This window comes from Cebidichthys violaceus, unplaced genomic scaffold (genome assembly GCF_023349555.1).
Source record: "Cebidichthys violaceus isolate CVI_PGR_0920_01 unplaced genomic scaffold, fCebVio1.0.p SCAF_576, whole genome shotgun sequence".
NCBI classification, from domain to species: Eukaryota; Metazoa; Chordata; class Actinopteri; order Perciformes; family Stichaeidae; genus Cebidichthys; species Cebidichthys violaceus.
This window is the reverse complement of record NW_027176790.1, coordinates 1-20,798: the sequence shown is the minus strand read 5'-3', so window position 1 is coordinate 20,798 and position 20,798 is coordinate 1. Positions and strand designations below refer to the sequence as shown.

General features: G+C 44.8%; 3 protein-coding genes across 3 annotated transcripts; 1 reads left to right on the top strand and 2 right to left on the bottom strand.

The window, feature by feature from the left end:
* Positions 1 to 5,962: 5,962 nt before the first annotated feature.
* On the bottom strand, positions 5,963 to 9,169 carry LOC137888745 (beta-crystallin B1-like). Its single transcript, XM_068732216.1, has 5 exons — positions 9,074 to 9,169; positions 8,483 to 8,601; positions 7,828 to 7,960; positions 7,563 to 7,705; positions 5,963 to 6,177 (listed from the first exon to the last, which is right to left on the bottom strand). The coding sequence occupies exons 1-5, from the start codon at positions 9,167 to 9,169 to the stop codon at positions 6,006 to 6,008; spliced, it is 663 nt and encodes a 220-aa protein (XP_068588317.1). The 3' UTR covers positions 5,963 to 6,005.
* Positions 9,170 to 13,274: 4,105 nt separating this feature from the next.
* On the top strand, positions 13,275 to 16,966 carry LOC137888746 (beta-crystallin A1-like). Its single transcript, XM_068732217.1, has 6 exons — positions 13,275 to 13,404; positions 13,709 to 13,785; positions 13,896 to 14,014; positions 15,536 to 15,677; positions 15,939 to 16,081; positions 16,578 to 16,966. Exons 2-6 carry the CDS (start codon positions 13,711 to 13,713, stop codon positions 16,723 to 16,725), a joined length of 627 nt encoding a protein of 208 aa, XP_068588318.1. The 5' UTR covers positions 13,275 to 13,404; positions 13,709 to 13,710; the 3' UTR covers positions 16,726 to 16,966.
* A 731-nt stretch (positions 16,967 to 17,697) lies between these two features.
* LOC137888747 (protein unc-93 homolog B1-like) lies at positions 17,698 to 20,791 on the bottom strand. Its single transcript, XM_068732218.1, has 3 exons — positions 20,774 to 20,791; positions 20,513 to 20,635; positions 17,698 to 19,412 (listed from the first exon to the last, which is right to left on the bottom strand). The coding sequence occupies exons 1-3, from the start codon at positions 20,777 to 20,779 to the stop codon at positions 19,164 to 19,166; spliced, it is 378 nt and encodes a 125-aa protein (XP_068588319.1). The 5' UTR covers positions 20,780 to 20,791; the 3' UTR covers positions 17,698 to 19,163.
* Between the last annotated feature and the right edge of the window lie 7 nt (positions 20,792 to 20,798).

The following is a 20,798-nucleotide window of genomic DNA, read 5'->3' as shown; positions in this document are numbered from 1 at the left end:
TGTCTGAGCAGAAAGAAGAGGAGTTACATATCAATCTTACATCACTCAACCGTCAGCCTGAGACTTTTCATAGAGGCACTGAATGAGCATCAACACGGCGTGACGCACACCAACTGTCAGGTTGAAGTGTTTATGTGCTTGAGTGTGTGTGTGTGTGTGTGTGTGTGTGTGTGTGTGTGTGTGTGTGTGTGTGTGTGTGTGTGTGTGTGTGTGTGTGTGTGTGTGTGAAAAAGGAGTGCAAATAGTGTGCAGCTTAGTTTGTGCATAGTTCATTTCTGTTACTGCAGAACGGATCCAGACAGAAAGTATAGCTGCACAGAATCATGGAGGAAAGGAATATAAACGGTTCTTGCTCTATATGGTCCGACACGGTTCCCCTTTTCCCTCCAGCTTACAGTAATGAGTTAACATTACTCATAATTAGACAATAAGACTAAAATTGTCGGTGCACTCCCACTCAACATACGTGTGCAAGCCGTTTCTAAACTTATACCTCACAATCACATTATTACTGTAATGATTAATAAGGCCTCGCGTAGGACTGTATTATTCAAATATCACAGATGATGACACATTTCGATTGCCGGGCAAAAGTCTGTGACTTTGAAAGCAATAAACGATCCAGAGAATCATCTGCTGGGAGATCTTATTTCATCTGTAACTGTGGCTGAAGTCATTAGGCCTGCTGAGAAACGGTTACGCTGCAGGAAGGAAGACGATGACAGCGGCCTTAAGTGGGAACTAAAAGTGACTTTGTAACAATGACATAAACTAAATAATAAAACATAAATAAAGGAAAGTAAAGAAACAAATACAAAATATTTTAAATTTAAAAACAACAAATACAAAATAATAATAATATAATAATAACTGAGTAAATAAATATCAAAAATAAACTGACCAGTACATTTTTTTTAAATAGACGCTGAAATTGATGCTCATTCAAATATGAAAGTAACTGTTTAATAATTTAGTTATTAATACTTTAATATTTAATATTTTCAGCTGTCACGTTTACTCATGTACGTAACGTTTAGAGCGGTTTTAGTGACTAAATCAAGGTAAAAACTTAAAACTTTTGCCTGATTCACAGATCGTTTTTTTTTTTAACTTGTGAATGAGAGAATGGCATATTTCAGTTTTGGTTAAAAATGCAATTAAAAAGTCTTGTTTACGAGAATTGACGATGAAGCGACTACTGGTGTACAACAAACAAGACATGTACGGATTTATTTATTGTCATATTTGTTCCATTTTATTTATTTTTTTCTTTCACAGGTCAAGGATACATTCCCCTTCGTGGCAGCCTATGTGAAAAAACTAATCTTAAAGGAAATAAGTCTAGAGATGACAATGAGAGATAATATTAAGTTTCTTTGTGTTTCATTTGATCAACTTTTCCATTTTATTCATTCATTCCCTTTAATTGAATTCACTTCTCTTCTATTTAGATGTTTATTTATTTGTCAGATTTGATCCTCCATAAAGCAGCTCTCAGGAGAATTAGACTATTAGGCCCTGATGATCTTCACAGCCTTATAGACTGAAGATATCGTTCCTATATTTTTCCAATCGAAGAATCGCCCCAACAGGCTTCCATTGTGAATTGTACATCCTCTCTTCGCAGAAATTAAAAATCAGAGTTACATAAAAATCTATTTTGAATCGGAGCATCCTCGACCTTCTGGGAGAAGAAATGTGACAGGAAGCATAAGTTGTCAATGAACGTGACGGCACACACTTCATCATTTCAACGGCCATCCCTATCGGCGGCGGTGTGACCAATCAGGTGAGCACCCAATTAGGCGGTCGGAGCCGCTAAATCACCAGATGGAGTGAGAAGTGTAGCGTGGGAATTGGAGTTAGAAGGTGGAGATTGGGGCAGACATGTGTGTGGGTGAGAGTGTGTGTGTGTGTGTGTGTGTGTGTGTGTGTGTGTGTGTGTGTGTGTGTGTGTGTGTGTGTGTGTGTGTGTGTGTTCATCCCTCTCCCTCCCTCTCCCTCCCCCTCTCTCTCTCTCTCTCTCTCTCTCTCGCTCTCTCTCTCTCTCTCTTCCCATTACTTAGCAGAAGATATAAGGAGTCATTAAGCTCTTATAAGCTATCCCATAATGCCCTGCTGCAGAGATGGTCCCAATTCACAGAATGACATCAGAGGCAGGGCTGGCCACACGGCTCGTGTGCCTGTATGTGTGTGTGTGTGTGTGCCTGCTTGTGCTCGCGTCTACTCACATATGAACGCCCATATGTGTGTGTGTGTGTGTGTGTGTGTGTGTGTGTGTGTGTGTGTGTGGCGTGTGTATATGCATGTGTGCGCGTGTGTGTCAGTCTGACGTCAATACTCCTCCAATCCATTTTTATCTGGAAGGCTCACAGCACCTTGTAGGTGTCTTATCGTAGTATTTATAGACGGATCTAAACTGCGTGCCGGTGTGACAGGTGAGGTGTGCCTTTCCCCGCTCTACTTTAGGAGGAGGAACGGGGGCCAAGCTGGAAATGAGTTTATTTCTGTACGTGGGACTCTATGGAAATCTGTTCTGCTATCGAATTATGTTTTTAACCACAGCTTCAGAGGCAGATACAGACAGTATTTCAGTAAGCAAAGTGCTAGAATGGTGCATCGCCGTGTTCAAAAATAAACCTCTACAGCTCTTTGCACCGGTCACAAAAGCAGCGTGGATTTGGGTCCACATATGACGTCATGAAGACATATTTCCTGTGCAAATGGAAAGCAAGAAAAAAAATTCATATAACAGGAACAGGGGGCATCAGGAGATCGCAAAGAAGCCACAAGTAATTTCAAAGTGTCGGAACGATCATGTGTCTTAGCTGGAAGACTTCCTCCTCCCATTGGTTTTGCTATTTCTGTTGCTCTCTCCTCCCACATGTTAGTGCGGTGACGACCGCATGCTACGGCTTCATTCGCTGCATCTGGGAGGTCTTCTCGTAATTGTGCAATATTCATTCATTCATTCATTCATTCATTCATGTAATGACTGAGAGCTCTCGTAGTGGAACAGCCCAAGCCTGTCAGCCAATTAGCTAGCTCAGTACAACAGAGGGGGTGGAGTCACGTTTGAACTCCTCATGGAAGCAGGGGTTGATTTAATGACACTGTAATGACACTATATGTGTATATTTTGTTATTTGTTATGGCCAATTTATTAAAATTCTACCGTACCCATAATACTCAACCGCTGTTGCGAGAAGAAGCCAGCCAGAATGAATCAGAGCTGTATCAAACAGCTCCAACATTGAGCCAGAATCAGAGCGTTAATGATTTAAAACCTATAAATTATTTACAGCAGATTTCTAAACTCAAGCTTCAAGCTCAAGCACCAGTGTGGGGTGGTTTTGTTTTGTTTTTTCTTTTCCTGCAATGCTCATAACACACTCACAACTTTGACTTTTCAAATAATTTTCTTTTTCAACACAAGCTCACGTTTTATAATTAATAATTTAACAACAAAACGTTTCATGTTCATCCAAGCCTTCAAAGTGCTCCAAAATGCTCCGACTCCGACACCGTCTGTGCAAAAATAAATCAGCAGGAGGTTTACTCCCGACCTCGATGCTCTATTGGAGAACCTGACAATTGGCTACACTGCTGCCCAGTTTGGGACACAAGCGCCTTCGGCAACATCCGTCTAACGCAGGATCAAAGACCGACGGCAGAAAGGTAATATTCATCAAGGGATTTGTGTTGGGTTGCATCAGCGTGGAGCAGGCCTGCAGTGAAATCCTCCTGTGTTCTGTGTCATCGACGGACTCGAAAAAACATCAGCCTCTGTTGGCCGTTTCTCTTTTGTTATCTTGGGTCATTGTAATAAACTAAATCAAACTGCTGCCAGCATTAGACCTGGATATCGGGATGCGGCGTACTGAAGTTTCTTATTGGAGCGTCGCATGCTTTGTTGTATTTAAATAGAAAGTTGATGAATTGGTTGGCGAGGGAGAAACAAACTAATGAAAGGACGCAGTGAACTACGTTGATGAACCGTACGCATCATTTCTGAGCCGACAATGGTGAAGTGATGCTCTAATGCAGTTTACTGAAACTTGCCTCATTATATTTAGACGACTTGAAGCACTCTCAGCGATTTAAAAGCCCCGTTCTATAAAAGGCCGGTCATCACAGACCGAGGGTTCGACCACACGACACCGAATAAACATCGAAGATGACGTTATGAATACTTTGTCTATTTTTGTCTATTTCATCAACCTTCGATTTTTTTTTTTTTTTTTTTTTATTTCATTAAAAGAAATTGTGAATGTGGTCAAGTCCATTTAGCTGCTGACGTTTGCGGACCATGAGCTGCATTCATATTCCCTTTGACGAGAAAGATAAATAATGCATGAAATCAAAGAACGCTTCAAAGCACAATGTGCTGTTGAAGGTAGAGTGCTGCGTGGCAAGGGAGACGGAGTGCTTTCTTCTTTCACACGTTATTAACAATGTTGGTGCAAATTGTTCCATCAGTAGAAATCAAAACGTGTGTCTCTGCAGTCAGCATTGTGTTGAGTGATCACGCTGCGTGTGGACTGGGGGATCGAAATCTCAAATTACCTCCAAATGTGCTCCAACAATACCAAAAGCAGTGAGCTGGTCGATTCTTCGAGTTATTTTGAAGCGGTGCAAGATTGTTTCTTAAAAAAAAAGAAGAAAAAAAACACGTTTTTTTGGCTTTGCTCTGGCTGCTTGTTTTAGAAAATGTATTTTCTTCTATTGTTCCTTCACTCTAACGTTTGAGCTTCACTGTGCAGAATGATGGGTGTGCAGAGTCTCATATTAGAAGGTTGTGTTCACCTTCATCTGCTGAAGGGAGGAAGCTTATCAAATTACCCCAAAATATAACCAGGTTTGTTGTGCTGGTAGCGCCCGATGCTGTCTGGAGCCGCTGTGCCTCAAACACACATGAGGAGCTACGGAGGTCCGGTAAGTTAACTTCTTTCTAACCCACACACACATTTGGGGGATTGGTGGTCCTCAGACCCAACCAACGCCGCAATTTACCAGACTTTTTTTTAACAGAACAGTACTCCCCAACGCCTGTAAACAGACTTGATGTGTTAAATCAGTGACGTTACGCTTTAACAAATGTCTTTACCACTTGGGGGGGGGGGGGGGCAGCAGACACAAGCCATAAACACAACTTAGACATATAATCTCCTTTTAAGTTGACACAAAGGTGCCTATTTAATATTTTCCACATCCGGCAGATACAGAGCAACATCAGCATTCACCTGGAGTCGTGTTTCTGTTCGCCTGAATGTGAAGTCCTCCAACTCCTGAGTACAGTACCATATGCTTTTCGGGGGAACATGCATAATTTCAAACGTATCCGATCAATAAGACTTCGTTTCAAGTGGAGCAGGATGTGAGATGCTTTATTCGGGGTTTAGGGGTTGATGCGGCTGCAGGATTCTGAGCACAGAATATTTGCCACCACTTTTTTTGTGTTGCAGCTTTTGTTGGTCTCAGATCCCCCCGCCGCACAAACACACACACAAATCCACACTGGCGCCCCCCCCCCCCCCCCCTCCCTCCCCCCCGCTCAGCGAGGCTCTAATAGGCTGAGTGAGGGCTGACGTTGGTGGGATGTGGAAGAGAAGTGTGTGAGGGGGAGAGAGGGAAGGAGGGGAGGAGAGAGAGGAAAGTGGGGTGAAGGGAGCTCACAGACAAGAGAGGGAGAGCAAAAATGGAGAGAGCGTTTATTATCAGATCCAGTCTCGACGGTCCGCGTAATTATCTCCTCCGTCACTTTAAGTAACTTTTAATTGCTCACTAGATTACAATGTTGCAAAAACAAAAAATAACCTACTGTATTCCCTTTATCCTGCATTCTAACTGCCAAGGGAATTTTTGGGATGAAGGAGAAAATATTACACCCTCTCCCTCCTCCTCTCCTTCTTTGCCCTCCCTCCACAGCCTCCCCTCCCGTCCCCGTGGCCGCCCTCAGCCTCCGTCTCTCCTCCGATCCCTCTCTTCCTCGCCCTCGCTGGATTTCACTTGGAGGACATGGTGTAGCAGCCATGTGGGTGCCACTGCATGTCACGGATGCGCCTAATGGACTGCATCTGGGGGCAGCGGGCGCCAAACTCATTGAAATGCCTGTATTCGCCCTTCTCCAGCAGATACTGGCTGCCGCGGTAGCCGGGGAACTGGTAACCCACCCAGCTGAGGAGAGACGGAAGTGGAGGAGAAGGGGGGGGGGAGAATTTAAGTTTTCAAAGTAGTAGGGAAGGATTTCAAGGTTCTGTGATCAATCAGAAATCAGAAACAACGAGGGAAAAAAAGAAAATGAAGGGAAAATTGATTCAAGAAAACACACGATTGAAAGATGAGTAACAGACAAGTAAAATGTGAGAGAAAGATGCTAGAAGCACAGATGCAGAGGGAGGATAAACATCAAACAAGTAAAGCCATCGATCTGTTTGTCATGCTGTCAGATGCCAAATCACAGATGTTTCAGATGGCTGGGAGCGCAACACAAATAATCACAGCATTTAAGAAACAGTGGCGGCTGTCTGCCACACCTCAGAGAGCACCGACAGAGAGCGAGCTGACGTTCATGACACCTTTCGGCGAGCTGCAGATGAAAAAGCTTCTATTTCTGAACTCCCTCTCTGTCAAAAAGTAACTGTCTCTGACACATGCAGCGGTGCATGCAGCTGGACTTTTTCATGCAGCCGTCGCAAAAGCAGGGGGTATTTGCAGGTTTGCAAAAAAAAAACAAAAAAAATGTTGAAAAATGTACATTTAGATTATTGGGAGTTGCAAAATAGAGAAAGGATTTAAAATAGCCGAGTTACAGCTCCATGGAGAGTTAGATGAGGAGATCAATACCACTCTAAAGTCCGTACGCTGAATATGAAGCTACAGCCTGCAGCCGGTTAGCTTAGCTTAAAATAGAAACCGCAAATAGGCGGAAACCATTAGACTGTATATTAAAGTGGACACAGTCACCCGTGACGTCACTCTTTGGTTTGTCGACTAGCGCTTGGAAGCTTTGAATTTGGTTTTGTGGCAAGCAAATAACATGCTTATAACAAAAACGTGCCTATTGGAAAATAGAATAAGTGACGTCCTTAAGTACAACCCATGGTAGGTGACCACGCCCTATATTATGCATAACCTTAAGACTAAATATAATCGTATCAGGGGAGTTGTATAAAAAATCCCCCTCATACAGTTGTCATGAACGGAGATATTAGCTATAGGGACTAAAAAACCTTTTTTGTACCAGTCTGAAAACTGCCGTTTCTGCCGTAAAGTTGGGCATTTTAACATTGAAGTCTATGGGGACTGACTCGCTTTGTGTCACATTGTCCTCATTTCGGAGACACCCATGAATCAGAATAGAATCAGCCTACCAGCACCTCTAAAGCTCACTCATAAGCACATTAACCTTGGTTTATTTAATCCGAACAGAGCCATGCTAACTGTTCTCAGTATTTATACTAAACTAAGAGCTGACCCTGAGTCTGAGCAAGAAAGCGAGTAAATGCATTTTCCAAAAACGCTTTTAGAAAATGTTTGTAGCTTGTTGCCACGCTACTCACGTTCCACAGCTGACCATGATGCTGCCCACTCGGTCGGTGAAACCGTAGGAAAACAAGCTGGGGACATCATCGTCCATGATCTCCATCTTGCGGCCCTTGAACTGTCCAACCTCATACAGGCAGATCTTGTGCTTCTCGGGATCCTAGAAGATTACGGTGTGGAAAGAAAAAAAGAGGGGGAAAACAGTGAAGAGAAGTAGTGTAGATGGAATGAAGCGTACAAAGTCGCACCACTTGTTTCCTAAAAGACAAGAGGGGGGTTTACCATGCGGACAGGCCTGAAGGACAGCAGGTAGTCGTTCTTCTGGCAGTTGCTCCAGGAGTCCCAGCGGGGATACTCGCCCTTCTCCAGGATGAACATCTCGCCACAGAAGTTCATCTGCTCAAAGCCCACGAAGCTGAGGAGGGGAGCAAAGGTCACAAGGATGAGAGGGGAGGAAAGGCAGCGAGCTAAGTGTGATGGACACTCATTGTTTTGATGCACTCCACTGAATTTACACGAGGATTAATGTATTCATCACGAGGAGCACTACTAAGCTAGACCCTCTTCTCCTGTCTTCTTTCTACTCGCTTACTTGCACTTGCCTCACTCATCTCCTTAATTATGTTTTTATTGGTCCACATTGACATAAAAATTGCTGCACTTGGTCCTTCTTTCGTCTCATTTATTGCTGTCCGCTGCTTTGCCGTGGCACTACTTCAGATAGCTCATTCTACTGCTGCACTCTCTCGCTGCTGCAAAATCACGCAGGATAAAAGCCCCGGCTGCAGCCCTAAAATGCGAAGCGTTGAAACGTCATGTAATGGGTGAGGTGCAATTTTGGAAATTGCCTGCTCCGCGCTCAGAGGAGCGTGGGCGTTGGGTGCAGCGTGATTACTTGCAGGTGGGCGTGCACTCGCGAGCACAGAGGGCTACTTACGGTCCGCAGTCAACGCGCAGGGAGCGCACCCTGTCCATCCCCATGTCACACACGTTCATGCACTCGCCGTTGATCTCAATGCAGCGGCCCTGGAAGTTCTCCTGGTCGTACACACACATCTGGACAGATGGGGTACAGCAAAGAGAGCGAGAGTGAAAAAGGGAGAATCAAAAGCAACACCTGAGGAGAGCAGAAACCGGCTAGAGAGAGAGAGAGACTGTGATAAACAAGATGCTGGTAGAGTAAACTGAAACGTTGACAGCATTCTCCACAGTGACTGTAACGCATCGAAGGCCTCGCATGGTCATTTTTTTTTTCTGTCAGGAGTTGTCAACCGCCCCCTCACTGAGCTGCAAGAACTAGCTGGTCGTGATAAAAGACATCAGCCTCAAGGTAAACTGTTAGTGAGAGGCCAGCTGCTTCACACTGTGTGAAAAAGACTGTATGGTAAATCTGTAGATGTTTGATCATCTGCTATACGTGTGTGTGTGTGTGTGTGTGTGTGTGTGTGTGTGTATATGTGTGTGTGTGTGTGTGTGTGTGTGTGTATATGTGTGTGTGTGTGTGTGTGTGTGTGTGCGCACGCTGTACCTTGTAGGCCATCATGCCCATGTCAGACATCTTGTTCTGAGCGGCCTTCCCATCAGTCTGGGAAGCAGACTTGGATTTCTCTCCTCCAGCAGACATGATGACTGTGAACAGAAGATGCTTTCAGTCATTATGAACCAGCCGTCACATAAAAGGGGCTGTATGAACATTATTAGGGTGGGGATGGATTAAACAGTATTTTTCCCAATTACGTAAAAAAGCAAAGCCCACTCAACTGATGTTATTGTTTTCTTTGGACCCTCTAATTTACTAAGAGGCAGAATATAACACCCTACCCACAATATCTCAATATTACACAATACTGCACTTAAAGTTTTAGATTTAAAAAAAAAAAAGAAGAATAAAACAAATAACTTCCCTCTTTCCTGACCCCGACACCCCAAACAACAATTTAGACTGTCCTACACACATTACTATCTTTGTCACTGCTTTACACTTTACGGTTATAGCATAAAATGTCAAACTTCTTCCATCAAAAAACATTATCAAAATACAGTCCGAAAGAAAATCCTATGACAAAACAACCGTACCCTTTTAATAAATGAATAAACAGATTTTTCTAAATAAAGCTTTTTGTAGCTTTAAACATTTTTCAGTGCCGTCTTGTGGAACCAACTTTGATTTTAAAGTTATATTTTAGGATCCACCAGTTTAGATTAGCTTAGCATCATTTCCACTGATGTTCATTCTGAGTATACACCCAGAATAAACGGTAGATTCAGTAACATTTAAATTCACATTCAGCCAGTTTGACTTTCATACCTCGAGCTCAAACTACCGTCGACTTCTCTCATAACTAGGTATTACATCGGGCTGCTCTTGCTCTCTACCTCCCTCGTCTCTTGTCTGTTCTCGTTCTGTATGATGTTTGTCCACTGTCTTACCTGTGGCAGTGTGTGCGTGAAAGAGTAGACTCGGGGCTGAGACCGGTGGTCTGTGTGAGAGTGCGCCAGGCCCCTCGTCGCTTTTATATGCTGGCGCCCAGAGAGAGGGGATTATAGACACAGAAACAAACTCGCTGAGCTCACAGCCCCCACAGAATAGAAATACCCCCATCATCAAAGAGAGAGAGAGAGGCAGAGAGAGAGAGAGAGAGAGAGAGAGACAGCGGGGCAGAAAGAGAGGCAGAGAGACATGGGTTCGAATAAGAGAAGAATATGAGGAAGCAAATGTCACAAACTGAACATGGATGTATATTTGGCCTCAGAGGACTTGGTGGCAGATCAAATAACTCCATAATAATAACTTATTTTTTTTTTTAATGACATGAATCCATGAACTAAAAAGAGAGTGAGCAGTTACATACAAAAGCCCTGACTCCAATTGTAGGCTCATAATAATGACAGCCGGGCTGACCGGGTTAAGGGCCAGTCACAAAATGATTCACTCCGAGTCCCATCGCTTCTGTAATCAAGAGGCGCTGGGACAAACAATAACAGGGAAAGCAATAAGCTGTGAGAAGCAATAACCTCGCTGTTCTTGGCGAGCAAAGAGGTTGAGAGCGTGCACGTCTCTCTGCATCGCTGTGGGAGAAGGCTATTAAATTACAGCCCTCTGCATTTTTTCTTCTCGCGTGGGCGTTAATATTGTGGTGGGTGTTAGTCTGCGAGGTGCTTAATCCAAAAAGCACCTGTGGGAGAAATCAAACCCAGTCGAATGTAAGTCCACGCGGATGACGTGGCGTCAGGGCGTCACGTGTGTCGATGAGGAAGGGAGGGAAATAAGGGATGCGGCTCTTCAGCAGATGGGATCTCGAGGTAAAAGCGCTCACGCCTCGGATCCAGCGGTAGGCCTCACTAATCCTGCGGTTTGCGTTTCCTCAAAGCGCTCGAGTGAGCATCAGGAAAAGGTCAATGGAGGAGCGAGGGAATGACTAAACTGAGCACACTTCGCTCTCCTGAGTCAAATGAGTGAAGAACAAGGGGAGGGGGGGGGGGGATTACAAGTGGGCACATCTCTTATTTGTGGATCCTCGTCTCCCTGTCCTCCATCCTCTAGTCAAGAGCGGAGGAGGTCCTTCACTCGGATTAAGAGACTGGATTCAGTCAAGGTCCACCATCCAAAAGAAAAAGTCTAGCTGACAAAACACTTCTCAGAGCAGATGAGAGGGAAAAAAAGAAGCATAAATGCATTTATTTCCATATAAATTGCAATGCATGAGAAGTGTAAAAGAAATTGGTATTTCCATACATTATCTCTTCTTCTAAAGAAACTGGGTCAGAATGGCGGCATCAAATATGTCACATGATAACACACGTCGTGAACACATGCAGTAAATATAAAACATTCACGTACGGGGCACGGTCGTCCTTTAACCGCAAGGTCGGCGGTTCGAGTCCAGGCTCCCGCTGTGTCCGCATGTTAAAGCGTCCTTGAGCGAGACGCCGAACCTCGAGTTCAAGCTCACTGCTTCTGAAATGCGTCGGCTGGGTGAAATGCGGAGCTCACATTTCATGTATGTGCCTGACGATTGTGTCTTATGATTTAAGAATCTGTTATTAAAAAAACGTTTAAGTCTTTTATCCTGCATACATATCCTTGGAATTAAAGGTATAGGACTATCTTTAACAGCTGTAAACCGGAGCGTTAACTTCATAATTTGAGGCTGTGATCCGGCTCCTTATAATCAGACCATGCAGGCTGATTTGGAGTATTAAGATACTGCAGCTGAGCTGATGGGAAAGGATGAACTACAGCCAAGAAGGACATGGAGGTTAAGTTTACCACTTTTGGCAAATTTAGAAGTATTCCTGCATCTCATTCTTTCATGTCCCACTGAGGCCTTTATACCAACTGACAGAACAGAACGTCCATTGAACGGTCCATTCAAAGAGTGACAACACATCTACACGTATACCTGAAACACGTGCTGCAATAATCTACACACCACTATATACACAAGTCTTCACGCACGTCTAGATGAGATGTCAAGGACAGAGGACCAGATGAGGTTAGGGGAGGGATGTTGCTGTGGCAACTGTGGCCCATTGTGTCACGTGATGGCTTGGGGGGGGGGGGGGGGGGGGGGGGGTGTTACATTAAAGCATGTGACACAGGCCCAGCTTCTAGACTGACAGTATTACAACTTGGCCACAACGTTATTTTCACTTTCAGTGCTTCTATGTGTTTCTTTTTCCATTTGTTTTGAACAGAATGTTCTCCTTAGCCACTTCTAAAGCTGTGTTTTCATTGTAAGAGAACATTATTATCATATCGTCCTCACTCATTAATAATCATCATCATTGATTCGATTCCTCTGTCCCGGTCTCCTCGACTTTTGGGAGCCACCACAGGAGCATGGCTTCCCGGACGGCTCTCCAAATCCTTCTCATTCTCTGCCTATAGCCCCGGCCATTGTTGCGCTATACGATGGCACTGCTGACCTGTACGAATAGACACAACAACAGGCCCGCATTCCCCAGCCTCACCTCTGTGCCTGCGCTGTATATGTATCTGCTGAGTCGACAGGCCGCATAGGGTTACAAAGAGAGCGCGAGAGAGAGAGAGATGGGCAACCAGCTCAAACGGCGCGCGCGCGCGCACGCACGCGGACAAACAGTTTTTGACGCACAAACACGAGCGCTGAGGAGCGGACGGGGAGGTTAACTCTCACCTGTGTCAAGTTCATGACATTTAGCCGTAGGAATACCGGAACTCTCTTTCCTCCTGTTTCAAAATAAAAGCCTTAATGGTTCTGAGGCAGGCTTTAGAAGTAGGGCAACAACCTATTGCCTATAGGGCCTAATAGGCCTCCCATAGGAATGCTCGTCTACCTTTTGTCATATTTTCCTGTGTGTATTGATAACAATATGCCAATTAATTTATCAATTAGGCACTTAATTGTTTATTCTTTAATATGACTTCCAAAATATGCTCAAATGTATGTTGTTGACAGCTAAATCTGAGAAAAGTAACTATCAATTATCAAAATAACTGCTGATGAATTTTCAGTTATTCCCCTAATCATTTAAAAACGCACAAAAAAACATGACATCTTTGATTTTCATTGTAATACTCCAATCACTTCACATGCTCACTGTACGGCTCTGCGCAGGTGTTTACGTTGTTCAACAATACAGAGCTTAATTCTGAAGACCCGAACCGGAAGTGTCATCCTGAATTCGGGTGAGCTTCAACTCACGACAAAGTCGCCCCGTTTACATCGCAAGCGCGGAGATGCAACACGCGCAGACGCGCGAGCACGAGGTTCCCGCGTGGACGCCGGTATAAAACCGAAGCGCCAGGTCCAGACAAAAGTCTACGTAAAGAGGATTTCGAGTGGGACTAGCGCGAGGAGAGCAGAGAGCATCCAGGTAAGCGGGAAACCGGGAGGATGACAGAACTTTCCCACGGGACGGACTCACTTATCCTACTTACTTACCGGATTAAATGTTTGTTTTTGGCTTCTCCTAATAACTAACCCAGACATTTAGTTGCTCTCGTGAATTAATAAAGAACATGCTGTCAGCATGAGAAGTTGAATGTCAAATTGTTTTAATTGATATGGTGGTAAACACTGTTAGTTTACAGTGCAGTCAGTGTATATTTTAAGAAGAATCCTCTTGTTGTTATCCAATAAATTAAAAAAATTTTTGTTGTTTTGTTTTTTCATTTTAGAAATGAGTAGATTTACTAAAACCCACATGACCTCACCCATGTACTTCCCTAGCATGGATACAGCCCCTTTCTTTAAGGTGAGCATGCACACTCTCACACAAACACACACACACACACACCTACACACTCACACACACACACACAGTCCACACCCTCATGCCTCCCCCCTGTCCTCCCCTGTGTGCAGGTGACTGTGTTTGAGCGGGAGCACTTCCAGGGCAAGTGTGTGGAGTTCACCTCCGAGTGCTGCAACATCTACAACTGCGGCCTGGACAACATCCGCTCCATCCGAGTGGAGAGTGGAGCGTGAGTCACACCAGCCTGTACGCCTGCACATCTCTGTGGACAGCTGACTGACTGTGTGTGTGTGTGTGTGTGTGTGTGTGTGTGTGTTTATGTAAGTGTGTGTCTGTGAGACGGAGGTACAGTACAGAGACAACGAGTAGAGGAACTAGTGTCCAGGCTAAAAAGCATATCACCTCTAAGGGGCACGGTGGCGGGAGGAGGTTGTCTTCTTTGTTGCCACAGCTGCCTTTTTACAGATGAAAACGCTGAGGAAGAGTTTCACCGCTGAAGAGCTGACTGGGGGTCAGTCTGAAAGCAATTTGTACTGAAAGAGCTTCACTTTGTGAGGCCTATTCAGAGCCTCACCTGCGGTCAACGGTTCTCATTGGTCAGCAGAGGCCACATGACCGTTTTGAACCTTTTGATGAGATTTTTCCATTTTCTCAGCGTGTGCAGAAGGGAAATGTCGAGACCCCTCTGATGAAAAGCAGCGGTCTGAGAACTATCGGGACCATCTTGTAAAAGAAAAATGAAACCTGTTCCTACTACTGCACCACATTACTATCTGTTACTCTCCATTTCTGTTTTCACGCATGCATTTCTTTAGCTGTGGGACACATACCGCAACGACCGTACTTTTGTAAATCTATATAAAAGTATTTAATGTGTACATTATGAAGAAACAAAAAAATGACTGGAATGTCACAGCATTCGGTCCTATTCCCGCAGAGTCAGCACATCGACTTTTGTGGGTATTAAGGCCCCAAAAAAAAAAAAAAAATGCAGTTGTGTTTTATCGACTGCATGTCGTCATACATTTCCAAAATATCCGTTATAGTTGGAAAGAGTGCAGTCTCCTCCTCTGTATGCATCAAGCAGCCATCTGTCGGTGACTCCTCACAGGGGAAGAAAACCTTTTAAGTGACACCCTCGCTATTTTTGACGCACTTTGGACCAAAACTTTACTCTGAGCAGCTTCACACAGCTCTACACAGGCCTTAGTCACGCTGAGTATGGTTTGCCAAAGTCGGTGCAGTGATTTTGTCGAACACCTGCTGAAGATTTAGCTCCAGTTTTAGTTTTTTTTTTCAGAGCGAGAAAGTGGTGAGGACTGATGATCGCTGAGAGTGCAACTGTACCAACTGTAGGCTAAGGAAAGGGAAATACAATCGCTGTCACAACGATTACAGGCAGCGTTCAGAACCAAATATTAGCCAAACGAGCAACTGGGACCGTCTGGAAGTTGCCTCTGTGGACTCACACCTCTTCTTTATCTAAAAAAAAAAAAAAGGTGGATATTAGAGTTAACTAATTAACTTTAGAGGTGATTTAGGGAAATTTTTATGTAAAAATAAAACGGGACGTTCACAGCCTTAATGCACTTTGTCCTGTGACCACTAGAGGGACCAAAAAAAACGGACAAACTGAGTCCTCCTCTCACCCCGTCTGTTTTATGTTCAGACCGTTTTTTTTGACAACACTGTTTATGATGTTCCCCCCTCACCCATCTGACTATTTCTCATCGTCCACCCACGTGTCCAGTTGGGTGGGATTCGAGCACCATGACTTCCAGGGCCAGCAGTTCATCCTGGAGAGGGGCGAGTACCCCAACTGGGACGCCTACAGCGGCTCCTTGTCCTACCACAACGAGCGCTTCATGTCCCTGCGTCCCATCTACTGCGCTGTGAGTGCCTGCACAGGAGGGGGGGGGGGCTAAAAATGTAGACGTGGGAGTGCAAAGAAAGTGCAAATGGGAAAAAAAGAGAAAGGATAGTGAGTGACAGACGGAGTGATCAGAAGCCACGCAGCGAGTGACTGGAAGCACTCAAAAATAGAAAATGAGACGACTTGGTGCCAAATGTCTGCTCTCGCTCTGTACGTCTGAGAGGCCTAACACTACGCACTCTGTCTCACCCTCCCCCCCCCCCTCCCCTCCCCTCCACAGTCTCACCAGAGCAGTCGTATGATGATCTTCGAGAGGGAGAACTTCATGGGCCGCAGCACCGAGCTGTGCGACGACTACCCCTCCCTGAAGGCCATGGGCTGGGTCATGCCCGAGGTGGGCTCCATGCACGTGCAGTGCGGAGCGTAAGTCCGAGCTTCATCCCGACACAATGGAGTTCAGGTTGAATTAAAGCTCTTTAGCATAAGGGAGTTTCAGAAAAGAAGCAGAAAATAACATCCAGACCCAAAACACAAAATGAGCCGTTTTTGAAGGTCATTTTGCAACACGTGAACCTGAGGAAGCGCTTGTCAATGGAACGGGTCAGCTCGTCACAGGTCGGCACAGGTCGGCTGATAAACGACAGGAAACTGCAGAACAGAGAAGTCAAAAACATTTTCGCAGTAGTGTAGAAACACACTGCGTAGTTTGTGCACCAGAGAGCACTGAAACATCTTATTTGTTACTATAAAATGTTCCATTAAAATTGTTTTAATATCTCAATTTAATCTAAATACCACCGTGAGAAATTGTTAATGTGAAGAGCAAATTGGAAAAAAAATGAAATTCAGCTCTTCTTACTTACTTACCCACCCTCCTCCTCGTCTTCCTCCTCCTCCTCCTGCCACTGTCTCCCTACAGCTTCGTGTGCTACGAGTACCCGGGCTACAGAGGCCAGCAGTACATCATGGAGTGCGAGAGACACAGCGGAGACTACCAGCACTGGAGGAACTGGGGCTCCCACTGCCAGACTCCAAAGATCCAGTCCATCAGACGCATCAGGCACTGAGAACTGGAACCGATCGAGGACCCGGCCACAGTAACGGCTCAGGCTATCGCCTGGACGCTGAGCTTCAGGGGCCTGACCGTCGACGCCTGAACTTAAAGGTTCGGTTCTGAGTTCAGGGCTCCACGGGTCAGGACCGCAACTACAACACAAACCATCGGTGACGTAGCAGCTACCTCTTTACCCCGGCTCGTGTTCATCTTTGTGTTAATAGAACGAGTGAAATAAAGCACAAGATGGAGAACCTGAAGAAGTCCTTTCTGTCATTCCTGTGTGAGTGCTTGTTGTGTAAATTGTATTTCTGATTCCTGTTTTTTCTTTTCTTTTTCACAGATTAAACAACTTTTACTTTGAAATTAGTTTTTTCCAAGTTCCTCATAGTGGTTGTACTCTTACACAAGAAAAATAAGAAACACTTTTTTTTTTTTCTCCCAATAATGTGGTCTACATTTACATGCATGTACATACGTGGGCATGTAAATGTATTTTCGGGTTAACTGTACTTATAAGTTTCCATGACGATGAGTGTTAAGTCAGTGACTGTGACATCACACCGCCCACCAGACAAGACATGTGCAGCAGCTGTTTAGTTCGATTGAACAGGTGTAATCAAGAGAGAAGCACAAAAATGTTTTCGCACCGTTTAAGTCGGTAACGTGACGTTACATCGAGGAACGGGGCCGAGAGGCAACATCGAGCGGCTTTGGCATCTGTTCACTGAAAAGTCAGGCGTGATTTTTTTCCCCCACAGAAGGTTCAGGTAGAGATAATCCCAACCGTAATGTGTGAGAACGGGACCTAAAAGCACGTGAACTTTGGACCATTGGTATAAAAGCATGACATAACTGTGAATACATTTGATCTTAACGCAGCCTGGATCAAACCAACTCAAGTTATTCCCAAGTGAACATGACTTCAGACGACCATGAGCGGTCACTAAAACAGGAAACGACTATAACAGTGAAGTAGATGCAATTAGTTTAACATATAGCTTTTGTATTTTGTACAAATCATCCAAACCTGCTTACTTCTCATGATTAATTGATTAATTGAACTGTTCCAGAGGCAGAATGCAACACTACCAGCAGAATGAAGCAGCTAAAAGGAATTCAAAACCATGACAAAAATATATCCAATCGTAATACTCTTCTGAGGCCTTAAATGAATACAAATGTCACAATACTTTTAAGATTGCCGTGACATTTCGTACAGACATTCATAGTCCCCAGAGGATGCATTGGTGATCAGCATCAGCTGTACTTTGTGCTTAGTGCTAATTAGCTAATGTCAGCATGCTAACACGCTAATAATAAGATGGACAATGAAAACATTAGACCTGCTAAACATCAGCATGTTAACATCGTTACTGTGAGCACGTTATTAGCATGTTATTAGCACGTTATTATTAAGAGTACTTAGCTCACATCACAGCTCCTAACTAGAAACACCAGCTGTAGACACTTATTCTTGTTTATTAACAATTGAGCCACTGTACATATTTAGTACCTGTAACATCCCTGAGGCCACTGTATACCAATATTCATCTCATATTTACTGGCACTGGCCATACATGACCGACCGCCCGTACCTGTATTGAACTATACTAAAGCGTAAACATACATTCATATTCAACTTCTGCAAAAAAAAAAAAAGCATGTTGAACAACAGTCACGTGTCTGAGCTTCTTAAAAACAGCTCGATTCGGGTCGTCTTCTCTTAGAAATGTTCGTAAGCTAAAGGGGTCGAGCGGGACCCCGGGTCGAGCGGGACTCGGGTCGAGCGGGACCCCGGGTCGAGCGGGACTCGGGTCGAACGGGACTTCGGGTCGAGCGGGACCCCGGGTCGAGCGGGACCCCGGGTCGAGCGGGACTCGGGTCGAGCGGGACCCCGGGTCGAGCGGGACTCGGGTCGAGCGGGACCCCGGGTCGAGCGGGACCCCGGCTCTCGAACGCACTTCACCCTGAGGACAAACTTGGAGAATCAATTCCTCATTCCCTTTCCTGTCACTTCTGTCTCTTCAGTGGAGAGCTCTTGTTAAAATGAAAATAATTAAAGAAAATGTTTTTCTTCTTTACAAAAGCAGTTGATCTTCAGCACGTTGGTGAACACGAGCCTCAACAACAAGTATTCTCATTGTGTTTTGTTTTGTTGTGATTAGTCCCGTTTTGTCCAGTGTGCGCTACTTTTTAAGATTGCTATGACTATTGTTAAATAGAAATATAGTATTTACAATTTGCGTACCCTTTCTTCTGGACCGCTGCTGTGATTATAGTTGAACGGCTAATTAGAGCTCATCAATCAAAGCTTATGCCAGAAATAAATGCTTTTGTTTAGAGCAGCGTGTAAAATAAGAACGAGCACAACAGCGTCCAGCCAATCTCAAATTCTTTCAGTCCAAAATCTTCCCCCATTCCTCCTTTTGTCTCCTCTCTCTCTCTCTCTCAACCTCCCTCTCGCTCCTCTCTCACTCCCTCCTTCACATGGGCGTCCTCCCGTCTGTGGCGGGGACCCTCGGCTCCTCTCCTCCCGGCTTCGGGTGACTCAACTCCCTGGACCCCGGCGTCTCGGCCTCCTTCCTCCCCGTCCTCTGCTCCCATCTCCTCCGCCACATGCTCTTCGTCGTCCTCCTCACTCTTCTCAGAGTCTGACTCATCCGAGTTGTCCTCTTCCAGGTAGCGGTAACCTTTGACCTGCAGACACAAACGACCTATTATACCGATGACGGCGGAGGAGGAGAAGAAGTTCTGTAGCTCCCGACTATAATAAGATTTTATTGACTCGCACAGCTGAAGGAGTTCAGGAGTTCAAATCTCCCCACACTCCAGATTTTTAAGAGATCTATGTAGTGGGCTCTTGAGTTCAAGGCCTGGCCACCAGGCGCTCGATGGCAAGCTCCCCTCCCGGGTCTGGGTCCAGGAGGAGGCCCCAGTCTTGGTTCTATAAGTAACCAAACTCAAGTTGAAGAACAATGAACTTCACAGCAGTAGGAAGGGTTCGACTTTAACCAAGGGCTACAAAAAAGGTTACTTTGTGGCCACCAAATATCCCTTGTAGGTGGCCACCAGTGTGTTCATTTAACTGAATTTCGGATTGAATTGTATGGCCTTAGATCTACACTGATATGCATTTGTAATATTGCGCGCGACTTATTTATATCAATAAGCGTAGGATAATATGTGTAACAGGAAGCAGTTCAACGGACTACATCCTCCAAAATGATCACAACACCTCTTTAAAACAGCTTCAACAAAAACTGGACATCGTAACCTTCATGAAGTGAGGATTTATTGTTGTATTAGACTGGTTGGTTTTAGCTAGGTGTGCCTAATAAACTGGTAAAGGAGTGTAAAGCACTGCTGGTGTCATACTACAACCTCGTCTCTGACTGGCTGGCAAGTAGTCATTAAAAGGCGTATAATGAAGCATCTAAAACAGAGTTACAAAAAATGAATGATAATTTAAAAGCGTACCTTTTTCATCATGTCAAGATAAAAGTTACAAAGTTATACAAGTGTGATTTTACACCGACTTGCAAAAGATATTTGACCACCTTCTCTGTTATCAAAGCACCTACGAATATGCAAATATATTGCATTACTTCCATCTATTCTCAGTGTATGTGCACTGGAGGTTTTAAATTCCCACGTCACCATTGTGTTGCACGTTTGACCGCGATTGGCTTCCGAACTACATGTGATGTCACAAAATCACGCTCATGCGCGCGCGTCACTTTAACCTTCACGCGACAGCATGGATCAGGCATCGCTAGCGACAGCCAGAGATCGCTCACCTTGTGCCGTGGCCGCGGGATGCGAGGCAGTCTGAAAGGAACTTTGCTGGCCAGCCGACGCTCCATCACCCAATAACAGTAGCAGGCCAGCAATAAAGTGGCCAACAGGATGGAGAGTTTGGCCTGAGGAAGAGTGACAAAAAAATAGGCGAAGAAAGACATAAGTAGGAACTTTAAGATGTGGATCCAAATGATCCGAGGCGTTTTACCCCGAGACGCAAGCACACACTTAACGTTCTCTAAAAGCCACACACATCATACCCTCATGGGCAGGTTGGACCAGAGG

Bases quoted from the DNA above. Each gene is read 5' to 3' on its own strand.
- LOC137888745 (XM_068732216.1), bottom strand. From the start codon at position 9,169: ATGTCTGCTGGAGGAGAGAAATCCAAGTCTGCTTCCCAGACTGATGGG. The intron at 7,961-8,482 runs GTAAGTAGCCCT...TCCCCTCCTCAG, and splicing joins CTGCGCGTTGACTGCGGACC to CTTCGTGGGCTTTGAGCAGA. The intron at 6,178-7,562 runs GTGAGTAGCGTG...GTCTCTCCTCAG, and splicing joins ATCATGGTCAGCTGTGGAAC to CTGGGTGGGTTACCAGTTCC.
- LOC137888746 (XM_068732217.1), top strand. From the start codon at position 13,711: ATGAGTAGATTTACTAAAACCCACATGACCTCACCCATGTACTTCCCT. The intron at 13,786-13,895 runs GTGAGCATGCAC...CCCTGTGTGCAG, and splicing joins ATACAGCCCCTTTCTTTAAG to GTGACTGTGTTTGAGCGGGA. The intron at 14,015-15,535 runs GTGAGTCACACC...CCACGTGTCCAG, and splicing joins ATCCGAGTGGAGAGTGGAGC to TTGGGTGGGATTCGAGCACC.
- LOC137888747 (XM_068732218.1), bottom strand. The intron at 19,413-20,512 runs GTGAGCGATCTC...TTGTGTCTGCAG, and splicing joins TCCCGCGGCCACGGCACAAG to GTCAAAGGTTACCGCTACCT.